Source organism: Drosophila grimshawi, unplaced genomic scaffold (genome assembly GCF_018153295.1).
Source record: "Drosophila grimshawi isolate 15287-2541.00 unplaced genomic scaffold, ASM1815329v1 contig_1367, whole genome shotgun sequence".
NCBI lineage: Eukaryota > Metazoa > Arthropoda > Insecta > Diptera > Drosophilidae > Drosophila > Drosophila grimshawi.
In genome coordinates, this window is record NW_025062889.1 from 8599275 (window position 1) to 8623391 (window position 24117).

Genomic DNA, 24117 nt, shown 5'->3' on the forward strand with positions numbered 1-24117 from the left:
GATCCTCTCGATCGTCTCATAATTTGTCCAGTTTCATTTACACATGCTCACACACACATACATATTTCTATATCTATATATATATATATAGGTATTGTATTTTTGTGAGTGTATCATGTTGTGCACATATTTATTTAAGAATTTCACACTCGTTATTGAAAATCTGTTGACCAGATTTTTGTTTTGTTCACTTTAATTAACTGAAATTCGTTGAGGTTTCGTTTATTTTTATTGCCTTTGTTGATTTAAGTATATCTTGAAGCGAGTACAGTGCTTGCTGATTAAAAATGTTACGAAAACTTATTTAAATATCGATGACTGCAATTTTGATTCATCGCAACTCAGTCCAAATGGAACACATATATATACTTTTATATATATATAATTTTGGCAAATTTCTCAACTTGATTGACGTATTTGTTTTGTGAAATGAATAAATAATAAATATTTGGTCGAATGGTCGATAAAACGTGAGTTTTAATAAACTAAAGCAATTTCAGCAGTAATTAATTTTGTGCTTTTGTTGTTAACTATTTTCGAACGTTTGCTGGCAATAATCTAACAATTTCATTGCCTTTTGTACGAATTAGTAATAAAATTCATAATTATTAACACTAAATAATAAGCGCAATGCGCAAATGTTTCATAATCCATATTTGTGGAAGGGGAATGGGAAATGGGAATTGCAATTGAGAATGCGATGAGGAAATATTATTTTGTTTAGAATTGAAATAGATTAGCCCGAAGAGAAATAGAGAAATACGTTTAAAATAAAATAATATTGGAAAATGCTTTGCTGTCTATAATTAAGCATAATTATTCAGTATGTACAGATAATTGACATTGATTAATGAGAGCAAACGAACTATGTAGACTACCGCATACAAAAGCGACAGCATTGTATGTATAAAATAAAAAGAAATCATATAGAAACGAGGAAAAAATACCAAAATAATATTTCGTCTTCGTCTGCGATGAGATAGATAGACGGATAGATGGACGGAAAGTTGGATGGATTGCTGGCTGGCTGGCTGGATGGATGGATAGATGGATGGATAGATGGGTGTCTGGCGAGAACGGTGGGGCGGCAGTCAATGCTGTTCCTCTGCGAACCACCAACAACAACAACAGCAAGTTGTGTAAAATGATTTTCTTTTGGCATTGCGCATTGCGCTAAGGCAGACAAATTCAAAATGGCTTTTCATACGCGGCAGCTACTCACTCAATTAACATAATTATCGTTTTGAGTAGCGGCCACATTTTCACAATTAATGAAAGCCGCCATTTTGCGGGTGAGCAGCGAATACAGCAGAAGCAGCAGCAGCAGCAGCAACAGCAGCAGCAGCAACAGTCACAGCCGCAGCAGCAGCCACAGCAGCAGCAGCCACAGCAGCAGCAGCAGCAGCAACATCAACGATGTGGCATGATTCGAATCTGCCTAAGGGGATTAGGCAAGCGAACAGCAAAAACTAAAACTAAAACCAAAACCAAAACGAAAACCAACCCAACCCAACCCAACGCAATGCAGCCCAACACCTACTAGAGAGAGTAAGAGAAACACAGCTGGGTGTTGGCTAAGCCGGTTTGAGGCACACATCTTCTTAGCCGCTGTGTGTAAGCGAAGGTGTTAAGCGTGAAGCGCGGCATATAGATACATATATTGTATATATGGTACTCTGGTACTGTGTGTGTGTGTGTGTGGGGCAGTGTTTGCATTGCGAGGGTCAAAGTTTTTATAGTGCATAGAGAATGCGGGCCCCGTTTGATGAATTGCCTGCCCCAGCGTCGTCGAGGGTGTATGTACGAGTTAATCGAAGTTTAGTTTTTATGGCCAACAGGGCCAAAGCTGTTGCGGTTCACACGGCGGCGCAACAATTTTTATTTACTTTTTCTATTGTTTTTTTCTGTTTTTTTTTTTTGGCAACAACAGCTTAGTAGTTAGTAGAGGCGACGACCTCGGCATTTTAATTACCAGATTGTGCACTTATTGAGGAAATTTCACGCTGGCTCTGCAGCCATGCGTAAGAGTTGAAACTAGACTAGGCACAGCATCTACGGAAACAGAAACAGAAATTCAATCCAAAAACTGGCTCTTTTCTCACCAAAAAAAAAAAAAAAAATTATGGCTCAAGATGTGCGAGCATTAATTGCTCAATTGCAGCATGCGGCAAGCGGCAAAGCGGCAAGCAGCAAGGCAGCAAGGCAGCAGCAAGCACAAAACCGGAACTACTAAACGCGGTACTCTTTTTTATTGCATGTGAACAGCTTCGGGGCAGAAGCGTCAAAACGAGATCAAAACTTGGCGCATCCCCCTCTTGACTACTTGCACACACACACACATATGCTCAAGATGTTGGCTATTAGCCGTTAATTGATAGTTTGCCTAAATGGCTGGGCTGGCCCGGCCCCTGGCAGCGAGTGCCTGGCCTGCCCTGGCCTGGCCTGGCCTGGACTTGAGTTTGGGTTTGGGTTTGGGTTGCCTTGTTTGCAAAGAGATTAAATTGACTAACACTAACCTGTCTGACTTGTTTGTACTGCTCTTCAAAGCTCCAGCCATTATTCTGCTGCGATGAATTGGATGCCTCGCTGGACGTCGATGAATTTGATGCGGAATTAGCTGCAAAGTGGCGCGCTGAGTTCACAAGTTAAACACTCTAAATCCCACAGCCCCATACCAACCTTCTTTGGTGCTGCTCGGCGCTGTTGGCGATGCAAATGAAAAGGGATGACCATTGCCGGCACCGTTATTGTTGTTGTTGTTGTTGTTGTTGCTATTGTTATTGTTGTTGTTGTTGTTAACACCACTGCTATTGCCGCCAGCACCTCCTGCTCCTGTGCCGCCACTGTTGCCAACGCTAGCAGGTGCTCCTGTTCCATGTCCACCGCTGGGCCCACCATTGTAGCTGGCGCCATTGTTGGCTGTCGGCACCGGATTGGCATTCACATTTGTGGCATGGCCAAAGGATGCAGCTGCCGCAGCCGCTGCCACCGAATTGTGCGGCAGCGGAAAAGCCGTACTGATCGTTGTGGGCAGCATGTTGGCGCCAAAGGCTGCGGCATGTGCCGCCGCTGCATAGTCCTGCTCCTGCAAGACAGACGTAAACAAACGAATCCAGTAATAAGCGTCCAAACTCATCTCGAGCTCAATTGCCAAATTGTGCAAAATGATTGTGATTGATGATTTTTTGAAAAGAATTATTTCATGTTCGAATTGTTCGATTCAAATTCCAAATCAAACATCAAACAATTTAACGCAAATCTCAATATTAATTGAAAATGATATCGAAGAGAAACTTTGACCGATTTCATATTGATAACTGACACAGCATATTTTCTATTCACAGAATAGTTCAGGAAAATCGATTAAAAGTATTTAATAAAAGGAAATTGATACACATAATTTATGTTATAATTGAATTAAACTATTCTAATTTGTGTCATGAAACATGTGGAAATTTAATGGGGCTCTTACCAAGCCCTGACCTGATTACTATATATATATATATATATATATATTATGTCTTTCTATTTATATGCCAAATAATCGTTTGCCTTTGAAGTTGTCTAAATGGATGCGGACACCAATAATTATCTATTAATGCAGACTGTAATTATCATAAAAACAACTAACTCAAACCAGTTGAGATCATTTTAAAAGCCTCAATTTAATTCTTGGTTTACAAATGTTGTCTATTCATGCTAATTTTATTTTAATTCTCTCATGACGGGAACATTTAATCAATTATTATTCGACACTCTCTAATCAAAATGTGATCAATATATCATAGCTTTTAAAGTAACAAATAAATAATATTTGATTTCAATAATATCAGCAGAAACGATAACTATTTTTTCAACATGTTCTGCATTAATAATTTATGGTTGTGAGTACGTTGATTTATCAGACTATTTGATACATTTATTCATTCATTTGTTCTTTATAGTGTCCACTCACCATGAGGCCAACTTTCATGTCGCGCACTTGCATCTTGAGCTTCTCGAGGACATCGCTGTGCTGCAGATTTGGAATGCTGTGTAGGCCGCCGATGCTCATAAAGCTGCCCAGGGCGTTGAGCGGATGATTCGGCGGCAGCTGATGATGATGGCTGCCAATGCACACAACATTTATATATTGTTATATGTTGTTGATTCCAATCAGAGTCGGCTATTAAATGCTACCCACCTGAGTGGCAGATCTGTTTGCTGCTCTGGACTGGCAAAGTTGAGGCCAGCGCCGCCGGCAACTGTGTGACTGAGCCGGGCTGCAATTGCCGCCTTGGCGCTCAGCTGATGATGCTCACCGTCAACGGAATCACAGTCGCGCATCTCGTCATCCGTACGATCACCGTGGGACTGTAACAAAGAGAGACAGAGAGAGAGAGGGAGAGAGAGAAGACGAAAGCGAGTGAGACAGAGACAGAGAAGGCTGTGGATATTTGTGGCCATCGGAGGCAGAGTTTCAATTGATGGCGGCGCTTATGTCAACAAGCCGCATCGATTGCCATCAATGAATCTTTGGCCTGATCTCATTGATTGCCACGACTCAATATCAAAATCACCCGCTGCGCTGTTTAAATCTGTGGCACTTTGTCACACACAACTGCTGCGGCTCCGACTGCGGCTGCGTGGGCAGCGTTTAGAGCAGTTGGAGTATGGTCATTGTTCTGCTTAGTCCCGTGCCAAAGGCGGCATATTAACATTAACACATATAAAGCGCAGCTCCAGCTCCAGCTCCAGCAACAACAACAACAACTACAACAACAAGAAAGGCGACAACAAAGGTAACCACTTAATAAGTTAACAATGCCCAAGCAAACGTAATGGAAATCAAGACGAGCCTCAGCACAGAACTGGAGCTAAATAATATATACACATACACATACATATATATATATATATATATATATATATATATATATATATTTTTTTTTTTTTTTTTTTTTTTGTATATGCTGAGAGGCAGACTAACAACTATAGTCCACTAAGGTACAACAAGAGTCACAGCCATGGCATATCCGTGGTTACAACCGTTTCAAGCGTACTATTGCCAGCCGTGACTTTGGCAAGAAGTCGGCCACGCTTGGCAGGCAGCAGCAGAGAGTCACAAAGGGGACAAAGGGGCAGGGGCTGGTGCAGAGTTGAAGTTTGGTCCGGTCTTTTGCTTTTTATGCATTTGGAGAGGTGCAAATTAAGCGCATCTGTGACTGTGTGCAAATCGGGAATTTTCAATTTAAACACACCCGACCGACCAACAGCAACAGCAACAGCAACATCAACAGCAGCAGCAGCACCAAACATACACATATATAGTGAAAAACATCTCAATGTAACCTGTAACGGCTGCACAAAGTAAGCCAAACCATGGCCAAGCCATGCCCAGGTTAACCCATCACCATCACCATCATCGTCACCATCATCATCATCATCATCATCATCATTGGACTACAGTTCGCATCTCAGTGTTCATGTGTGTATATAACATTTATCACCGTGTTTGTTGGTGTTGTTGTCGTCTTTGGTGTTGTCGCATTGCTGTATTCATTACCAAAAGCAAAGCACACATAGACAATACTTAGATGATAGACCAAGGAAGGGAGCGGTGCAACGAGAGGGATTCTATTGGAGGAACATGGTATACATGCTCTATGGTCTCTGGTATTCAGCAGCAGAGAGCTTTGTGCATTTTCCAAGAATTCTTTGAAGTTGGCGAAAAATGCAAACGCCTTTAAAAATACGATTACGAATACACTGCACCAAATATCATATTAAATATATATTTTCTGCTCAGATAAAAATAATTTTGAAATCTTTTCGAAAATCAAAGTTGCCTAAGTCAATTGGAGATGAGTTAGATCAACAAGTTCAAGTCTTTTTAAGTCAGTTTCTACTTCAAATCAAAAGTGCTTAAATCAAACAGAGGAAAGCAATAAACACTTGCTTATGGCAAGCCTTGAGGAAAATTGTTGGGAAAAATACATACGGAATTTCTGTTGATTTTTCCACTAGCTAAAATGCTAAAATATTTATTTTGCCATCGCTATTGCTCTTGTAGTATTAATAATTATAGTATTATTTGCATGCAAATTGATTATTATTAATATTAATAAGTAAATAAATTAATTCAACAATATTTAATATTCAAAGTTCAAACTTCAATCGATTTCAATCAAAGCGAAAGTCAACTTTAAACTTTCACAGCTTGATTTACACACGTGTGTGCAAAACAAAGGCATTCAATTTATCGCAGTGTAGATGGCAAAATTGTTGCTAACAGCATTTGGTTAATTTGACTAATATACGTCAACTCTTATGCCGAGTAGGTTTTAACGCGGTCGCAGACGCGATTTCGCATAATGAAATGGTAACGTCAACGCTCTTGCCTCGTTTTTAGTGGCAACAGCCTCCGCCTCCGCCTCTGCCTCTGCCTTCGCCTGCCTGCCTCTGCCCCAGCCCCAGTCCCAGCCTCGTCTCGCGACTTCATCTTCTTTGCGGCTATTACGTGGCTCATATTGGCCCATTGATAGCTGCTCGCATTGGACGCTGGCTGCTGTTGGCTTCACTTCGTTGGTTGGTTGGCTGGTTGGCTGGCTGGTTGGCTGGCTGGCTGGCTGGCTGGCTGGCTGGCTGGCTGGCTGGTTGGTTAGTTAGTTGTCAATTCGCGGTTACCACATGCATATTGGCTTATTTGCATATAGTATAAAGTGCATACTGAAGAATGGTTGTGTGTGTGTGTGTGTGTATACATCAAATTAATGTAAGTTATCGAATCCATGCGAAATATATGCATTCGGCGACCGATGGACTCCTCACTGGCAACATTTTAGTTGCGGTTGCTCTTGCTGTTACTGTTGCTGATGCATTTGGCCTTTATTTTTTTATTTTTACTCTTTTCTGTTTCGCCGATGTTGACCAGGCCCAAACAATAATTGTGGTATTGATGCCGACAACGTCTGAGTACTCTGGCCCCAACTGCAAAAGGCGTTCAGTTAACGCCGTGTTGCACCTATAAAATGTCTAATTAATGCACAACGAATTCGTGCCGCTTTTATGTTGCTTGTGTGTGTGTGTGTGTTGGTCTGGCAGATTTTTGTTGCAGTTCGTTATATTATCGATAACCAATCTATAGCGTTAAGTGTGCAAATGCGTTCATTACCATTCATCATAGCCCAATCTTTTTAATAGACCTAGCAAATCCTGACTGAAGCATTTCAAACTAGCATTATATTTTTAACTGTGAACAATTCCTATTTCGGGAAGTTATCGATTTAAATTTGGAAAAGGAACAAGCAAAGATTTAAGTCTTCATTTTACATAATAGTAATTAATTCTTATCTTTTAACCATACAAAATGAACTATCTGAACAATTCTTACTTCGGAAAGTTTAAGATCTTACTTTAGAAAAGTACCAGCAACGATTTATGTCTTGGAATATCATTATTTTTTAGATTGCATATCTGTATATCTTATCATTAATTAGCTTATGTTCTAAATTTGATTTTTAGAAAAGTACAAGCAAAGATTATGATTATTCAAATTAAACATTTTACATATCCTCATATCTTGTCTCGCTCTGACCAATACTTATTTCGGAAAGTGCTAAATTTGCATTTAGAAAAGTACAAGCAAAGATTCAAGTCTTGGGTTTCCATGATTTATATTCATATTGAAAATGTTGCATATCTTTATGGACAGTTGAAGCGAAGGTCTATCTATATGTTGGGGTCACAGCTTAATACCTGTAAGCAATTATGTACAACTGTCGCATATATTATTGTGTACGATAAGCTGTACTAGTTTCAAGTGAGTAATTTCAGTGTGGTAGGAAAAAAACACAGTCGCTAATGATGGCCAAGTATCTCGTTTCTAAAAAACAAAACAAAAATATAAAAATACAAATTTAAAAAAAGAAAAAAGACGAAACTGTGTCGCAAGCCCAGAGAGTGGAGTAGAGTAGAGTGGAGTGGATTTGAGTGGAGCAGATATGTGGCATTTAGTCGCACACCTACAAGCTAGTTCCATTAATTTGGCCTTTGCCAGCATTGATAAGGGCGGTAGTTGTGTTATCGGCTTAACATTTACCGAAGCACTTTCATACGAAAGCCGAAAAGACATTAAATCGCAATTAGACCTGCCGCAGAAGTTCCGCAAAAGTCTCGGGGTGCAACAGCAATAGCAATAGCGGCAACAACAACAACTATATGTGTATTATAGGTAATACTTGGAGATACGATATACATGTGTACTCACATTGTATAGTTGGAGAGATACGAGAGATAGTCGCATGAGCACAGGTATGACTTGGTCATGGGTCCGGGTCCGGGTCCGGGTCTGGGACCGAGCACCGAGCACGGGCACGGGCACGGGCCCCGCTCATTGCAATTTACTTTAATAGCTTTCAATGCACCACAAAAAGACGACAACAATGCCAAATAGATGCGGGGCAACAAAGAGCCGACTGGGTTGGGGTTGGGGCAGAGGACGGGGGGCGGGGCGACGGGGTGTGTTGACTATCTAACTGCAAATTGTGTTCATAGTAGTTCGTAAATGTAAAATATTCAATTTATTTGCCGCTGACAGTTTTTATCACTAATTAGTTGACATTATTCTCGATAGACGCTGCTGCAAAAATCATGTATATTAATTTATTATCATTGCATTTTACCACAAATGTCATTTAGCTAATTTCGGTCGCTTGCTGCTGCTTGCTGCTGTTGTTGTTGTTGTTGTTGTAACAAGTTGATATGTACAACAATTGACATTGTTGCATTGACAAATTGTCGGAAGCACTCAGGTCAGTTTGTAGATTGTTGCTGTTGCTGCCGTCGGCAACTCAAATACTCAAATCATAAATGCGATTCGATTGCGGCCTGAGCAATGAAGGGAGAGTGAGTCGAGGCTGCTTGCCGCATGTGCAACATGCCGTGCTAATTTAAAACAAAAGGACGATCCGTTGCGGCCACTGGAAATCCATAATGTGACAAAGCGAGCCAAGCTGTGAAGGGCGCAGCATGCAAACAGGATCAGCTAACTACCAGAGGCAGGAGGCGGCACAGTTCTGCCACACACACACACAGGCTGCCACGCAGGCAACCGTTTATTGTGTGAAGGATTAAGATTATCTAGCAGGCATATGCATGCATCTATCCATCTATCTATCCATCCATCTATCTATCTTCTGAGTAGCTCTCGCTCGCACTCTCTGCTGCCGGCTTAGGTTTCACAGCAACAGCAATAATTGTTTGCTGGTTTCTGGTTTTAGCTTGAATTGTAAAGCAGATATTCCTAATGTTCTTATGATTCAAGTGCTCGTTGGGCGTGCTGGCGTCTTAAGTTTATTAACATCCTATTTTCGGGACATCATTCTGTAGAATTATATATAGTTTACATTATGTTTAACTGGAAAACAGTATAGAGCAAAACTAGACATACAAATATCAGTTGTTATGGTGTAATAAAATACCCAATACATTTATTATTTGCTGATATCTTTGTTAGACAATATTAAACAAGCATTATTAGGAATTTGGATTATTCAAGTTTTCAAGAATTTTTGAAGAATGATTGAAGATTTTCTTTGATAATTACTTGATTGATTATTGAAAAGTTCTCTGCAGAGAATAGTGCTTAATAGATTTTTAAAATACGGAAAGAAAATATTTGTTTCTTATTTGTAAATCTATTCAAAAACGAAATTTTCGAATTTTTTCAAGCCGTTTTGAGGATATTCCATATATTTTTCGGACTTTTTAATAATTGAGATTGAGTGGCTAACTTGATTTTCTACGATCAAAAAGCTTAAAATAAAAGACAAAGTCTTTATTGAAATGCTGCAACTGCAGCGCATAGCAATTAATAGATATTTCTGTACAAATATATTTTTAAAAAAATATGTAAATGGAGATTGAAAACAGAACACATTCTTTTCCTATGTACGAAATATAATAATAGTAATTATGTGAAACACGTATTTTCCTATGCACACATGTGTATGCACTTAAGTACAGATGTATGAATAGATATATATATATATATATATACATATTTATGGTATGCATACATGCGTACAAATATAAATGTAGTAAATGGCGGCTCTACTCAAATCTGTATAAAAATGCTCACAAACATAAATAAAAATTGCTCATTTACGCATCTACCCCGTGGCGAATTATTTCAACGCACTGCGACGATGACGACGACAACAGCAACAACCAGAAGAAAAAAGCAGACGTTTAAAAAAGAAAAAAAACAACAGAAAAAAAAAACAATCACACACACAGCAAAAATACATATTAAGGGCAGGACCAAAACATGTGCAACGTGGTCGATACGGAAACGATGCGGAGCTGCAGCTCGGAGAGCATGAAAATAAAATTAAAATGCAAAACGTATCTGTGAGATATGTATGTATGTACGTGCATACATACAAACATGCATGTGTAAAATGAGTGCGAGTGCGAGTGCAAGAGTAAATGTGTGTGTGTGTGTTTGTGTATGTCTCGCGCATTTCATTCGCTCACAACGCGACGAAGCGGAAAAAATAAAGCGAATAATATATATATATATAAAAAAAAAGAAAAGAAATGGAAACAACAAAACAAAAACTGAAACCGAAACGGGCAACAAACATAATGGCGCATTCGCTGTGCCGGTTGCCCGCTGGCTGGCTGGCTGGCTGGCTGGCTGGCTGACTGAAAGAGTGGACGAACGGACGGACAGAGGAACGAGTGAACCGAGAGCGCACACCTCCCTTTACCCCTTTTTTTTTAACCACTTTTCCGTTACCCCATCCGACCCCCTACCCCCTACCCCATGGGCCAAACCAACCACCTACCCATTATTATATGGGCGCTGCACGCACGCCCATGTTAGGTGAGTACTTGTGTTGTGTTTATGCTTGTGTGTGCATGCGTGCTGTCTGTGTGTGTCTGTGTGTGTGTGCGTGTAAGCGAAGGCAGACGAAAATTTCGCGTAAGCAATAAAATAATGAAAAAAAAAGGAAGAACAAATAAAAACCGGTTAAAAAAAAAACAACGAAAAGAAAAAGCAGCGGTTTTAGGGCCAACGACTGTTGCTGTTGTTGTGGGGCTTGTTGTTGCTGTTGTTGTTGTTGTTGTTGGGCGTCTGCTTCTAGTTTCGATTGCAGGCTTCAATAATTAAAAATTGCATTGTTTTTATAGCGGCCAGCCCAACAGCAACAACAGCAATAACAACTCAAATGTCGATGGGCAGCGACGATAAACGCAACTAATTTCGCTTCTCTCGCTTATTCATCAATTTAATTTCGGTGAGCAAGAGGCAACAACAATAGCAACAGCAGCAAAAAAACAACAACAAAAAATGAAAGCCACGCCCATCGCTGGCTTATTTATTATATGTATTTTGATAATAACAATTCCATTTGGCTGTGTGTGAGTTAACATTATATATATATATATATATATATACATACTTATAGGTATATTCGCACAATATTGTACAGTGCACGCCAGATAATTAGAAACAGTTTGTTCCACCAAAGCCTTGAATTGAATCCGCTGTTAACAACCGAAATAGGTTAATAATTTACTTCGCTAATAAATATACAAATATTTAGAGTAACTAGCTGATCAAGTTAAATTCAACTTTAATGTTTAAATTATTCAATTAGATTTGCTAACACATTTTAATATAATATGTATATATTTACATTATTATTTAACTATTGAGCGTTCACTGTCCACAGACATGCATCGATGTATGTATGTACGTATGTATTGTATGTATGTATGTATGTATGTATGTATGTATGTATGTATGTGTGTATGTATGTATGTATGTATGTATGTATGTGTTTCACACTTTATGGTGTCTCATTTGCAGCGCAATAGCTGCTGAGTTGCCCGCCAATGCTGGAAAATTTTAATTAACAATTTTATTAGCTATGGTTGAGAATAAATTCATAAATAATCATAATGTTAATGAGCTACTACTATTTGGTTTTTATCGCCATTGCTTTTATTAGTTTAACATTTGCTATTGCTATTTTTTCCACCTCTAAATTCAATTGTCAAATACAACAAATTGTAACATCTTTTGTGTGATTTATATCATATTAAAATCATATTTTTAAACTAAGGATTGATTACAAGTAGTTAATAGAATCTCCAATAGTAAAAATCTGTTGAGTTTAGAGCATTATAATGAATCGTGTTTGATAATTTATATGCATTTATAATGCAGAGTTTTCCCAAAGTTAAAGCATTGAAAAATTTGAAAAGCAAAAACAGATTTATTTTTAATTTGAATTCTTGAGTTTTGAACATTAGCAAATGTGGATAAAACAGAAACTACTCAACATATTTGAGTTTCAAAACAACATTTACTGATTCGATGATGCGACATATTTTGCCTTTTTCAAGATCGCACACAAATAAAATGACGGCAACAACAACAACAACAACAACAAAAACGCGCAACAAATTTTTAATGACAATGCGGTTGATGGCTCAGCAGCATCTAAACTGCGCCCAAACGGCAACAATTCTGCTGCTCTCAAATACTTAATCAAATATTTATAACGCCCTGACGCGGCACACACTCGTGTGTGGGTTACCGTTATGCAATATAAACAATCAGACACTTGCCCCCCGAGAGAGAAAGAGAGAAAGCGCCACAAAAAGAATTTAATACAAATCGTTGCCTGTCAGCAAACAAGAAGCCAAACAAATTATAACAGGTGCCGTTGCTGAGTTTCCGAGTGCATTAAGAACCACACACACACACACACTTAGACACACACACACACACACACACACTTAGACACACACAGATGCCCCCAAGTTATGGAATTGAGTGCTGAATGGGGTTGTGAAAGAGGAAAAGAACGGGCGGGGCGGGAAGGGGGGCTACAGCTAATTTTCACATTGCTGGCAGCCAAGTGCTGAACTGAAAATCTGTAAGCCAAAACAGCAGTTAACGTCACTGAGATTCAAAGTGAGAAAAAGAGAGAGAGCGAGACAGACAGAGAGAGAGATACGTAGAGAGAGAGAGAGAAAGACAGCTCCCAGAGTTGGTAATTTAATGTGGGAACAGCGAATGGCGTTGATGCTGAACACGTGCGGCGCCGGACACCCCTCCAACAAAAAAACAAAAAAAAACAACAAAAATATACATTTTTGGAGTTGTTGTTGCTGGAATTGAATGTTGTCTTGTGTTCAATGTGCTCGATTTAATTTAAAAACGATTCAAAAATCAAGCCAACTTCAATGGTTTTAAACTGTGCGCTTAACCCAAGTAATTAAAGCTGTGCCGCAACTGAAAGAAGAAAATATATATATATATATACATATATATCATCATCAGCAGCAGCAGAGCAATGGGGCACGACTTCAACTCCGACTCCGACGCTGACTTTGAATCGGACTCGAACTCGAACTCGGACTCGGACTCGGACTCGGACTCGCTTCATTTGAAAATTTATGACTTTTTGACAGCCCACATTATTGTTTAATCGTGACTTTCGGGCCAAAATCTGTGGTCGAGTTAGGATTTAATGCTAAAGGCATTGACATTTTAAATCGGACGACGCGCGAATGACACCAGCATTATTTCCATTTCACATACGATAAAGCCTTAATTAAAAACACCCACATACATACACATATACATTTATACACACACTTACATACATACATGTGTAGTTGTGCAGTTTGGCAAATGTACACTTGGCTTGGCAATTGTAATTGATACACCCTCTTCTCGCACAACCAACGATCGATGTGTGTTGTCAATTAACACAACAAACGTGGAATTTTCACTGTATGAAATTTCATGCAAAGCACCAGAAACGAATCAAGTATGGCAAGTAGGAATTGGACAAAGGGTGGATGGGGAGTATTGGCAGGAAGATGAGTTAGCTGGGTAACCCATAACCGATGACTGGGACTGAGACTGGGACTGGGCAGCAATGTTTGCACAAGGCTATCATCGAAAGGGGCAATATTCGGAGGAGCTCGAAAGCGAAGCTATTAACAATTATGTAAATATGCAGTCCAGTGGGACTGACTCAGTGTGTGCGTACATACATGTACACATTTACACACAAAAATTTACAGCTACACTGCACAAAATTAAATAATTTAATATTATTTATATACATTTTAGCTATGAAATGTACTAAATATATTTCTCTGCATTTAAATAAATAATTAAATATATTTTTTCTGCATTTATCGTGTTAGCAGTTAAAATGGGATCAAATAGGTAAGTGTTGCAATAAAACAATAATTGAAATTTATTTCGGTTCGTAAAGAATACTAAATATATTCATATTTCCAGTAATGGAAAGAGTTACATTTTCTTTGATCTAAATTTAATGTGTATTTTGTTAAATTCATTAAATTCAAACTATATACAAAAGATGATAATTAAAATTGTGTTGAATTTTACTTAAAATTTCTTTGCGTGTATTTATAAACTCTGGCTCATTGTTGATCAACGCGGCACAGTGTCTATCAACAGTGAAATAAAAATGAAAGAAAAACAAAAGGCCTAACAAGAGTTTTATTGAAGAAGAGACACATACCTGTACCCTATGTACACACACACACATACACAACATACACACACACACACACACACACACACAACACACTCATATTCGGAAAGTGGCTGGCAGAGAGGCAATAAAACCCATTTAATATTCATTTAAGGTACTAACAAATAATGCAAATATTTGAACATTTTATTTACATATGAACGCCATCAAAGAGTTGAATTGAAAGAGATCTTTCAATTGATGAAAGGTGAACGAGATCCCACAGAAGGCCTATGCCAAAGAGATATACCCACAGATAGATCGGTCTCCAGGCCCGGCCGAGAGATGATGCTCCACAGCGTCTAGCTCACAAAACAGATGAATCTATTTGTATTTATGAGCATGTGTGTATGCACTTGTGTGTGCACTGTGTGTGTGTGTGTGTGTGTGTGTGTAAGTGTTGCTGTGTGTGTATAATAAATGCGTTGTATGACCATTTAGCATGTCACCTTTTAACGGCTCTATAGCAAACAAAACGAAAAAACAAAAACAAAAAAGAGAGACACAACAAGAAAACTAAATAATGGCCATACTTCATATTCCATAACCACATCTGCTTAATTTTGAATCAACAATTTAACATTATAATTACGTTTCGAATCATCTGCAAACAGTCGCGAGTCTCTCGATTGCATCAATGCAAACCTTTTAGTCAAAAACAAAATATAACAAATACGTCTTATACATAATCAAATCAGCGAAGAGCGAGCGCTTGACGAGATTTCAGATTGGCAGTGGCAGTGGCTGTGGCTGTGGCTGGCTGCGGCACCTTTCCGACGGCAAAGCAAAGAGACAAACGACTTAATTGCGGTTCGATCGATGGATCGATGTGACAGGGCGTGTCGAGGGCGTGTTTAATGCATATTTTGGAAAAGTATATACACTTATATCTATAAATATATATCTATATATATGTATATAGTATGTAGTGAGCTTAATTGAGTTGTAGCTAGTGGTTTCTTGAAAAATATTAACCCTCAGGGATATACTCAGGGATATACTTTGAATCAGAAGTTGCCAGTTTCAACTGGTTTCTTGCACAGTTACTATTAACTATATTTAAATTTAGATCTATTTAAAAATGAATTCTAGATGATCAGAAGAAATTCGCATTGAAAAAAGTTGTCAGATATAACTATAAACCCTTTTAGACAAACTTTATGGTAATTAAATGGTTTAAGGCAACTTTAGAGATATATAATTTAAATATTTTTAAGGAAACCTTTATAAATTGCAGCCGAAATGTTTTGATTTAAGTTTAAAAAATAAACCATTTCTTCTACTCGAGTTTTTTACTTCGTTTTTTTCGTTCAATATTTTATTGCTTACCAAATCGTCACCCAAATCGGAATCGCGCTCAATATTATTATTTGAACGGCCGCTACAATCCATAGTCGGATGCACTCGGAGTTGCATTAGAGCGAAGTTTGTGTTAAAGCCTCCGGGGTGAAATTTCAATATTTATAATGGCAAATTGTTTCGATATGTATATATAAATATATATATATTTATATATATACATATATATGTGTGTTTTGCGAGAAATTAATACGCGAGCTTTTAACTTTCTACGTAATTTACACACAGCCAACTCTTTTTTGTTTTTGTTATTGTTGTTTCTATCTCTTTCTCTCTCTCTTTCTGAGATATATTTTTTTTTTTTTTGGTTTGCCTGTTTTGCTTTTGGCTTAGCTCCTGCGTTTATAACATCGAATAACCGTAATCAAATAATCGAGTTTGAGTTGTCGCCTCGCTTTTTGTGCTCATTACTGTTGTTGTTGTTGGTTGATTTCGCAGCTGCAGCTTTGGAAAAGGGATTAACGCTAAAGCACCGTTTATCGATGAACGCTTTATTTTTCTTTTTTTGTGGTTTCGTTGCTTGTTTTAATTGCGACACTTTTTGCGGACTTTGATTGGAATTGAAATAAATACTAATTGTAATTATTGTAAATGTTTAATTGGTCTTTTGCACACAGAGATTCACACACGAAAACCCACAATATCAGATCACATTTGAGTGCACGGCGTTTACTGTTGTTACCTGATGGAGATCGGCTCCTGTTGCTGATTATCAATCAACAATTAACAATTTGTTCATTTATTTCACGTCTGATATCTCGCGTACTGTCCGCATTCGCCCGACGCACACGGAACTCCAATTGGGAATAAAAATAATTCTCTCCGCACATCAAAAACGATGCGTCAAAAGACGGCGCTCGTTAAATCGACTCTCTCTCTCTCTCACTCTCTCTATTGCGGGTGCATGCTCTCCGGAACGACTGGGACTGAGTGGAACACGAGCAGTGGCTGCGCGCCAACACGGCTGTTTGTGTGTGTGCCAGTTCCATTCGTATTTTAATATGATGCCCGCTCTCGCTCTCGGCAGCTGGCCAATCGGATTGCCGCTTCGCCTGTGCTCAGGTGGCATTCAATTAAATTTGTAATCATAATCTATGCAATACTAAAGTCGTGTGTGTATACAATGCGCTCGCCGCTCATTCGTTCGCCACACACACACACACCGCTACTGCTCGCACTCACATGCGCTCGCTGTGTTTGAGTATTGGTGCGCGTCTACACTGCTGAGCATGTTTAACGTGCTCCATTCAAGTGCTGTTTGCCCAGTTTGTAGTTGGCCCATTTTGCATAACGAAAATCAACTCAAACGTGTTGCGCAGTGCCATTGTGTTTGAGTGTTGAGTGTGTGTGTGTTGTATTTGTTTGTGTGTGTGTTGCTGTTGTTGTTGTATTTGTTGTGTATCTTTCAATCATAAATGCGCCGCGTTTTTTATACGCGATTTTATTTGAAATACGCCCTTTTCATATGGAGAGCCGTTGCTTTTTGGGGCGTTAACATTTGTGGCTTGTGGCCAGCCTTTACCAAATGGCGTTTGATATGCAGCAGCACACACAAACGGGGAAAACAGGCGTTTTTCCCTCAATCGAGCAAATTACACACACACACACACACAAGCACACACACTTTCCACTTTTCGCATACAAGAACCAAAAAGCTCGCTGAAACTTGATTAATGATTTGCGAGATAAATTACACTTGTAATGGCCCAAAAACGTTAGGTGGAATGAATGGCTGGCTATATAGATAATAAAGAATGCTGTTACCGTTACATTTTCGAAGCAGCCCCCGCAAATAATTTCAGTTGCTCTTCGATTTTCACTAATTTGAAATTGATGAAAGCAGCGACGCAGCAGCGGAGGCAGCAACAGCAACAGCAGCAGAGGCACCAGCACCAACACCAGCAGCAGCAGCAGCAGAGAGTATATCAATTTTCGCCGGCATGTCTGTTGAAATGAACATATGAATGTTTATGTATGAATATGTACAGTAATCGCTCGTAAAATGACATTTTTCAAAATTTAAAATTGTATCAAAAAAACTACTTGGAGGTTGTGCAAATAGATCAACAGTCATATTTAAGAATTGGCAATTTGGAATTCAGTTTTTAAGCTTTATGAATTCTTAATAGGAGGATGTGTGTTCTAAGCTGCGAGCGATCACTGTAGATGGACGCATTTTGTAGGGAGCGCAGGCGCGCTCATCAAACACCAACAGGGGCAGCAGCAGCACCCCGCACTTGAAGGGGGTGGTGGTGGTGGTGACCGGAATGCTACCCCCCAAGCGCCAATGACGAGCCGGCGGAGGCGGCGGCGGCGGCGACCCACAGACTTGACTGATGATGAAGTGAGAAAGTAATTAAATACAATTTTAAATGTGACTAATGAGACGACGTCAAATTCGTGGCGCAAATGAGTTGGTGGGCAGCAAGGGGTTGGTGGGTTGGGGTCGGGTCGGTCTAGTTGGAGAGGTGGGGTGCTCTTAGCATCGTCTTCGAGCTGAACGCATTTATCAATATTCAATAAATAGAACGGCATTTTCGCACGCACACTAAAACAGCAGACAGATCCGCTGTGCGTGTGAAACAAAGTGTATCCACAAGATACATACATATATATACACAAAGCAAAAAGTGCGCTCACACACACACACACACACACAGATACAGAGGTACTTACGCCTTGGCAAGTATAACAATTACCGTTTGTTGTTGCCGTTGTTAACTTTCATTTGGGGCCAAAGCTATTTGATTTTCAAAGTACGTCCCGTCCGCATTTCAAATGCCAAAAAAAAACAAAAACAAAAACATAACAACAAAAACAACACACAGAGAGAAAAAAAACACAAAAAAACAACAACAAAAATAAAGCACAGGTGAAATTTGTTGTGAGCTGTTTTTGTGTTTAATTCATAGACACATACTTACATACATACATATATATATATTGGTAAATAGGTGTACATCGTATATTTGTCAACACGTCCATTTCCTGCATTTTGTGTTTTTTAGCCGAAAATGAAATATGTACCCGAAACAATTCGAAAATAAATAAATACACATCCATATGAATAGAGAAACGGCGATACGGAGACATGTATTTAGATACCGATACAAAAGGTACATAAATATATATATATATATATATATATCCATTTAGATATATTTATGTATTTGCGTATGTATTGATTCGTGTTATTGTCCACACACATCCGTTGTAATGGGAACTGCGGCTCTTAAAGGCCTCGTTAGTCGATGAGTCTTGCGAGTTTGTGATTTGGAATTAACACTTGTCCATTTGTCTGCTTGGCTGGTGTGACTTCATAGGAAATGCTGTCGCAATATAATTCTTTGGCAATTTGATATTCTAACTAAGTGGGGGAATTATCCCATGCCCAAAAAAACCCATGCTTACTTCAAAAACTAGCTGCCAAACAAATAAAAAGATTGCCTTTGATAATTTGCGTAGTTTTCAAAAAGGCAGTGGAAAATTTGAAACGATTGTTTTGGCAAGAATTTCTATAAAAATGAACCTGAAATGAAGTATTATTTTAGAGGCTAAAATACAACCAAAGAAGACATTGCTTGGCCGAATCGGTTGGGTATCAAAAAAGTTATGGCTGTGTACAATTTAGACCCATTCAACACTTGCAACGTTTTTTTACCTATATGAAAATATCACACTTACCTGTTCATTATAAATGATAGTGAATTGACTTTGATAACGTTGAAATTAATTGATTTAAATCATATGCACCAATTAAAAAACGGATTAATTAAAGGGCCAGCCCTCAATGTTTGTTGATGTCGATGCCGGTTTTGCGAATGTAAATGATCGAAATGAGGATGAACCCTCGGTGTGGTCGATAAAAAATGCGGAATTAATTATATGTTATTTTCCAGCGATTTACGGTGGACAAGGCGGTGTTGGAACGCTTCGGGTGCCCGGGTCAATTAATAAAACACCATTTAAGCTATCATTAATTCAGAAAATGCAATTTGTCAATCGGACTGTGACAGACAATCACCGAGTTTTGTGGCAAACGTGTGAGAAAGCGATTTCGTTAACTAATATCTCCGACTTCGTCTTCGACTCGACAACATCGATTCCGACTCGAACTCACAGCCTTGTTAAGCATTCGGATAGGGCCCTGGGCCAAAGTCAAAGCCAAAGCCAAATTGATTGACCAGATCAACATGACCGTCGTCGTCTGAATGAACTCGAAAGCATCGCTCATAATTGATGATATTTAGCTAGGCATGCCAGTCTATTTGTATCCACACATCCACATCCACAGTCATAGTCACATCCAGAACAAGATGAAAATGGCCAGCGGATCATTTTTGAGATCATTTCACACACTCACCCAATTTTGCTTGAGGCCTCTCAAAACAACAAAAAGAAGTAATAAAGCTTCATTAATAATTTGTGTATATTGGCTGGTGGGTCGACTCTGGATAACCAGCCATTTTTCTACTTCTTCTTCTTCTTGTTGTTGTAATACATGTAGTAAAATACAGTTAGAAGCAATCGCCAAAAAATCATTCACAAATTGAATATTGCAGACGGTCCCCAAAAACTTTCCAGTTATTGTTATACAAAACTTTATGGCATCATTAACTCGCCACTTTTGAGCTACATTTTCAGCAACTTCCTCTCCGTCTAGCATATTTTTATTTATTTCGCTTTTTGTTTTTGTTTTTTGTTTTTGGAAATATCTTTAATGAAGTCGAGTAAACTGCTGCCAAAAATAGAATATTAATTTGGGCAAAAAAAAAAAAAAGGCATAACGGATGCGCCTGTCAATATTTTGACAGTTTCTCTCACAGAATGAAGCGAGCGGAGCAGGGAGTAGAATTGGAGCCATCACGAGACTTGCTGACGTCGCATCTGGCAAGCGACTAGTGGATCTTTGTGGATCTGTGGATCTGTGGATCTCTGCTGGCTGCTGTAATGCACAGTTTCCATTCCGGGAATGTTACGGCAAAGGCTTTAATTGAATTTCACTGGATGACGATGCCCGTTGACGGAGATGCTGCTGCCGATGGTGCTTCTGCTGCTGTGGCATGCATACACATATATATATATATTTTGAATCAACGAAACGAAACAAATAAATAAATGGAGTTTCGTATAAAACATCAGAAATGATTAATATGCGCTAATGTTTTATAACTTTGCCCTTAATATGCGCGTATCAAGTTGAAACCAAACTCGTCCTGTTGCCCACAGCTCAAAACAATAAAAGCAAAACCGATGCGATCGTCAGGGTCCCCACACAGTGAATGCCTCAGTTTCCCCGCCAGTCTCGTTTTCCCCTCCTCCTCCTCCTCCTACTCCAGTTGATGCCACAAGAGCAACCACAGCATTAAAATGCCAAAAGCGATAAAAGAATGAACTGAATCGCCTTTTGTCTGCCACACAGTATAAATATGAACGATATCTCTGTGTGTGTGTGTGTGTGTGTGTGTGTGTGGGTTCTGTCGGGGTACGGTAGGACACATCAACTGTTTGACTGATCTCGATCTTAACTGCTAATGACTTTAATCGTTAATCTCTGACATAAAAGTTCTGATTGAAGCGCGATCTGAGCACAAAATGCAATAAATTAAAAATAAGCCAAGTTCTTTTTGTAGTTCTGATTATGGGTGGTATTCAATTTTTTGTTTCCATCTTTTTACTTTTGCCTCTCATTTTTAATTTCCTTGGAACTCATTCCTGGTATCGATTATCATAATTAAATTGCCAGCATTCACAGCAGTCGCATCTTCTAGTCCAAAATTAGACTTATTGTCAGATTCTGATTCTCATGATTCCCAATAATGTGTGAGTGGTAAAATTACAGCTCAATTTAACTAAAAGAGAGGATCGATTTACAATTTGTATTTCACTTTGCGAAATAAATAGTAAAACAATTAATTACAATTCGATAAATCATCGCAAAAAATTCGCCAAATACTTGGTGCGAATTTCCAACATTCGCAACATTCCTTACGAATGTTTATTGTACAGAAAACAAGCTTATATTTTGTATATTCTGTATAGCCTGTAAATATATTCGAGAATGTTGGAAATGTTAATTAATAAATCAGGCTATTAGAGGTACTGCATTTTATTTAAATGCCTTCTTTATGCTCTTCAAATTTTATGACCATAGATATAATAAACACAAAAGTTATTTCGCAGAGACATCTGTGTAATTATACTTTATATGAAAGATATTGAAATGGCATTTTATATGGCAGCTTAAAAATGTCTACTAATTCGCTTCCCAAGATATATTATTGTCCAGTACATTGTATGCAGTCATAATGTATGCACTAAAATGCGATAATTTGATTATGTTCGCATATATAAATGCTAAGTATCTGCGCACAGCTGACACAGTCGCTAGTCGGGAGGGGGAAGGCGGTTATAAAACCATAAAAATACAAATACAATACGAATGACATCAATAATGACATTGAATTGGTAGCTGTTGTTTCTCCTTCTGTTGTTTCTGTTGTTGTTGTTTACGAGTTATTTTCAATTGCCTCGTTGGGGGTCTGCTCATTTTTTGTCCAAATTTGTAACAGGTTGTGTTGAGTGCTGAATATTCAGTGAATTAAAAATAAATACTTCTTTTTCTGCAAAAAGTGAGATTCAATTTTAAATTAAATAAATTAAATACATTTTTCACTAAATATATATTTTAAATAAATATTTTTCTTTCTTTTAAATAAAATGTACAACCAGAAAACTTTATCACAGCTTCCATAAATATATTAAATTAAATAAAAATTATTTTATTACGCTTAATTTCGTTTTTCACCTTTAGCTTTTCATTTATGTAGTTTTTAAAGTACTACAAAAGAGATTCGTAGTAGAAACACTGATTTATTTATCAGCCACACCAAAAAAAAGAGGGTATTTTGTTTTTTGGTCTCTCCGTACACTTGGCGAACCCAAGTTAGTTGGGCATTTTGTTTTATACTTTTATATACTTGTATGCTTAAGCCCGGTGCTTTATTTATTGTGTGTTTATATGCGCCGCAATTGAGGCAAAGACGTGGGCAATATAAATATATATACATATAATAATAATAATACCTATGGCTACTGGTCTGGGCGGTGCTTGTGGGGCTTCGATAGGTGTTACGTATACGACATGTTTGCCATGGAGAAGGCAACGCAGAGATGGGGAGGAGGAGGACGAGGAGAATTGCCTGAAATCACATTGAAATAACACAATTCAGAGAGTGACGCGTTTGGCCCACACGTAAGCAGAGCAGAGCAGAGCCGAGCAGCGCAGAGAATGTCATGTGAAATGCCGTGGAAGTCAGGCAACTATTTCGATAAAGAAATCATATCAAATTGTATGCGTAGCCAAACATGTCCAGCTGTTGACGTCCATTGCCCATTGCCGAGAGCAACAACATGCACAAACAATACCGAAATAAATAAATAAATTAGCAGCCACCGTTTCAGTCCGATTCGAATTCTGAATTCAAATTCAGAAGAGAAAAAAATAAATAAAAATCGTCTTGGCCAGGCCAAATAAGATTGACGACAGCGACGCCGTTGATTAATTAATCTGATGCCTGGCTGACATTTCAGGCGTCCAAATGGCGCGCCCATCAAAACAGTTTTGCAAATATGTATGTACGCCCGGCTACAGAATGCTGTTGTATCCGTTAGATACATATGTATGTAGACACCCAATGCGTTTGCATAATGCGGTACAGGAAGTGTTGCGTTCCAAGTTGGCCCCCATTTAAGACGCCCACGCTGGCGTTTTAGCTCCATTCTCCAGCTTTCCAATTGTCATATCAAAATCTTTAAATCTGTACATGTGTGTGAGTGTGTGTGAGTGTGTGTGTGTGTGAGTGTGTGTGATTGTGTGTGTGTGTGTGTGTGTGTGTGTGTGTGTGCTGAAATCAAATCCCATATAGCATAACTTCAAACAATCCACAGTTGCTGCTGTCCATTCGAGGCTACACATTTAATTTGGGTGACTTTTATAAATCGCTACATATCGCACAATGTTTTCAAAATTATAAAATCCAAAATGAAAAGATCAACGAGAAAAAAAAAGAAGAAAAGCTAAGGCAGTTTTCTATTTATCAGAAGGCGTCTTGTTTTGATATGAAAACCAAAAACAACAACAACAAAAGGCAGCAGCAACAACAACAACAACAACATGTTG

General features: G+C 38.6%; 1 protein-coding gene across 3 annotated transcripts in view; it reads right to left on the bottom strand.

Moving 5' to 3' along the window:
* The window catches only part of LOC6560149 (protein dead ringer), a 28455-nt gene extending 11739 nt beyond the window's left edge, over window positions 1–16716 (bottom strand). Inside the window, exons 1-5 of one of the 3 annotated variants that reach the window (XM_032734240.1) lie at window positions 16618–16716; window positions 4184–4353; window positions 3956–4106; window positions 2680–3085; window positions 2517–2632 (exon numbers count right to left, since the gene is read on the bottom strand). In XM_032734240.1, the coding sequence (XP_032590131.1) occupies window positions 2517–2632; window positions 2680–3085; window positions 3956–4106; window positions 4184–4326 (816 nt within the window). In that variant the 5' untranslated portion in view covers window positions 4327–4353; window positions 16618–16716. Of the gene's footprint in view, window positions 1–2516; window positions 2633–2679; window positions 3086–3955; window positions 4107–4183; window positions 4354–15905; window positions 16016–16617 lie in introns of those variants that run through there. The other 2 variants (XM_032734239.2, XM_032734238.1) reach the window with 2 other exon arrangements.
* Window positions 16717–24117: the final 7401 nt, after the last annotated feature.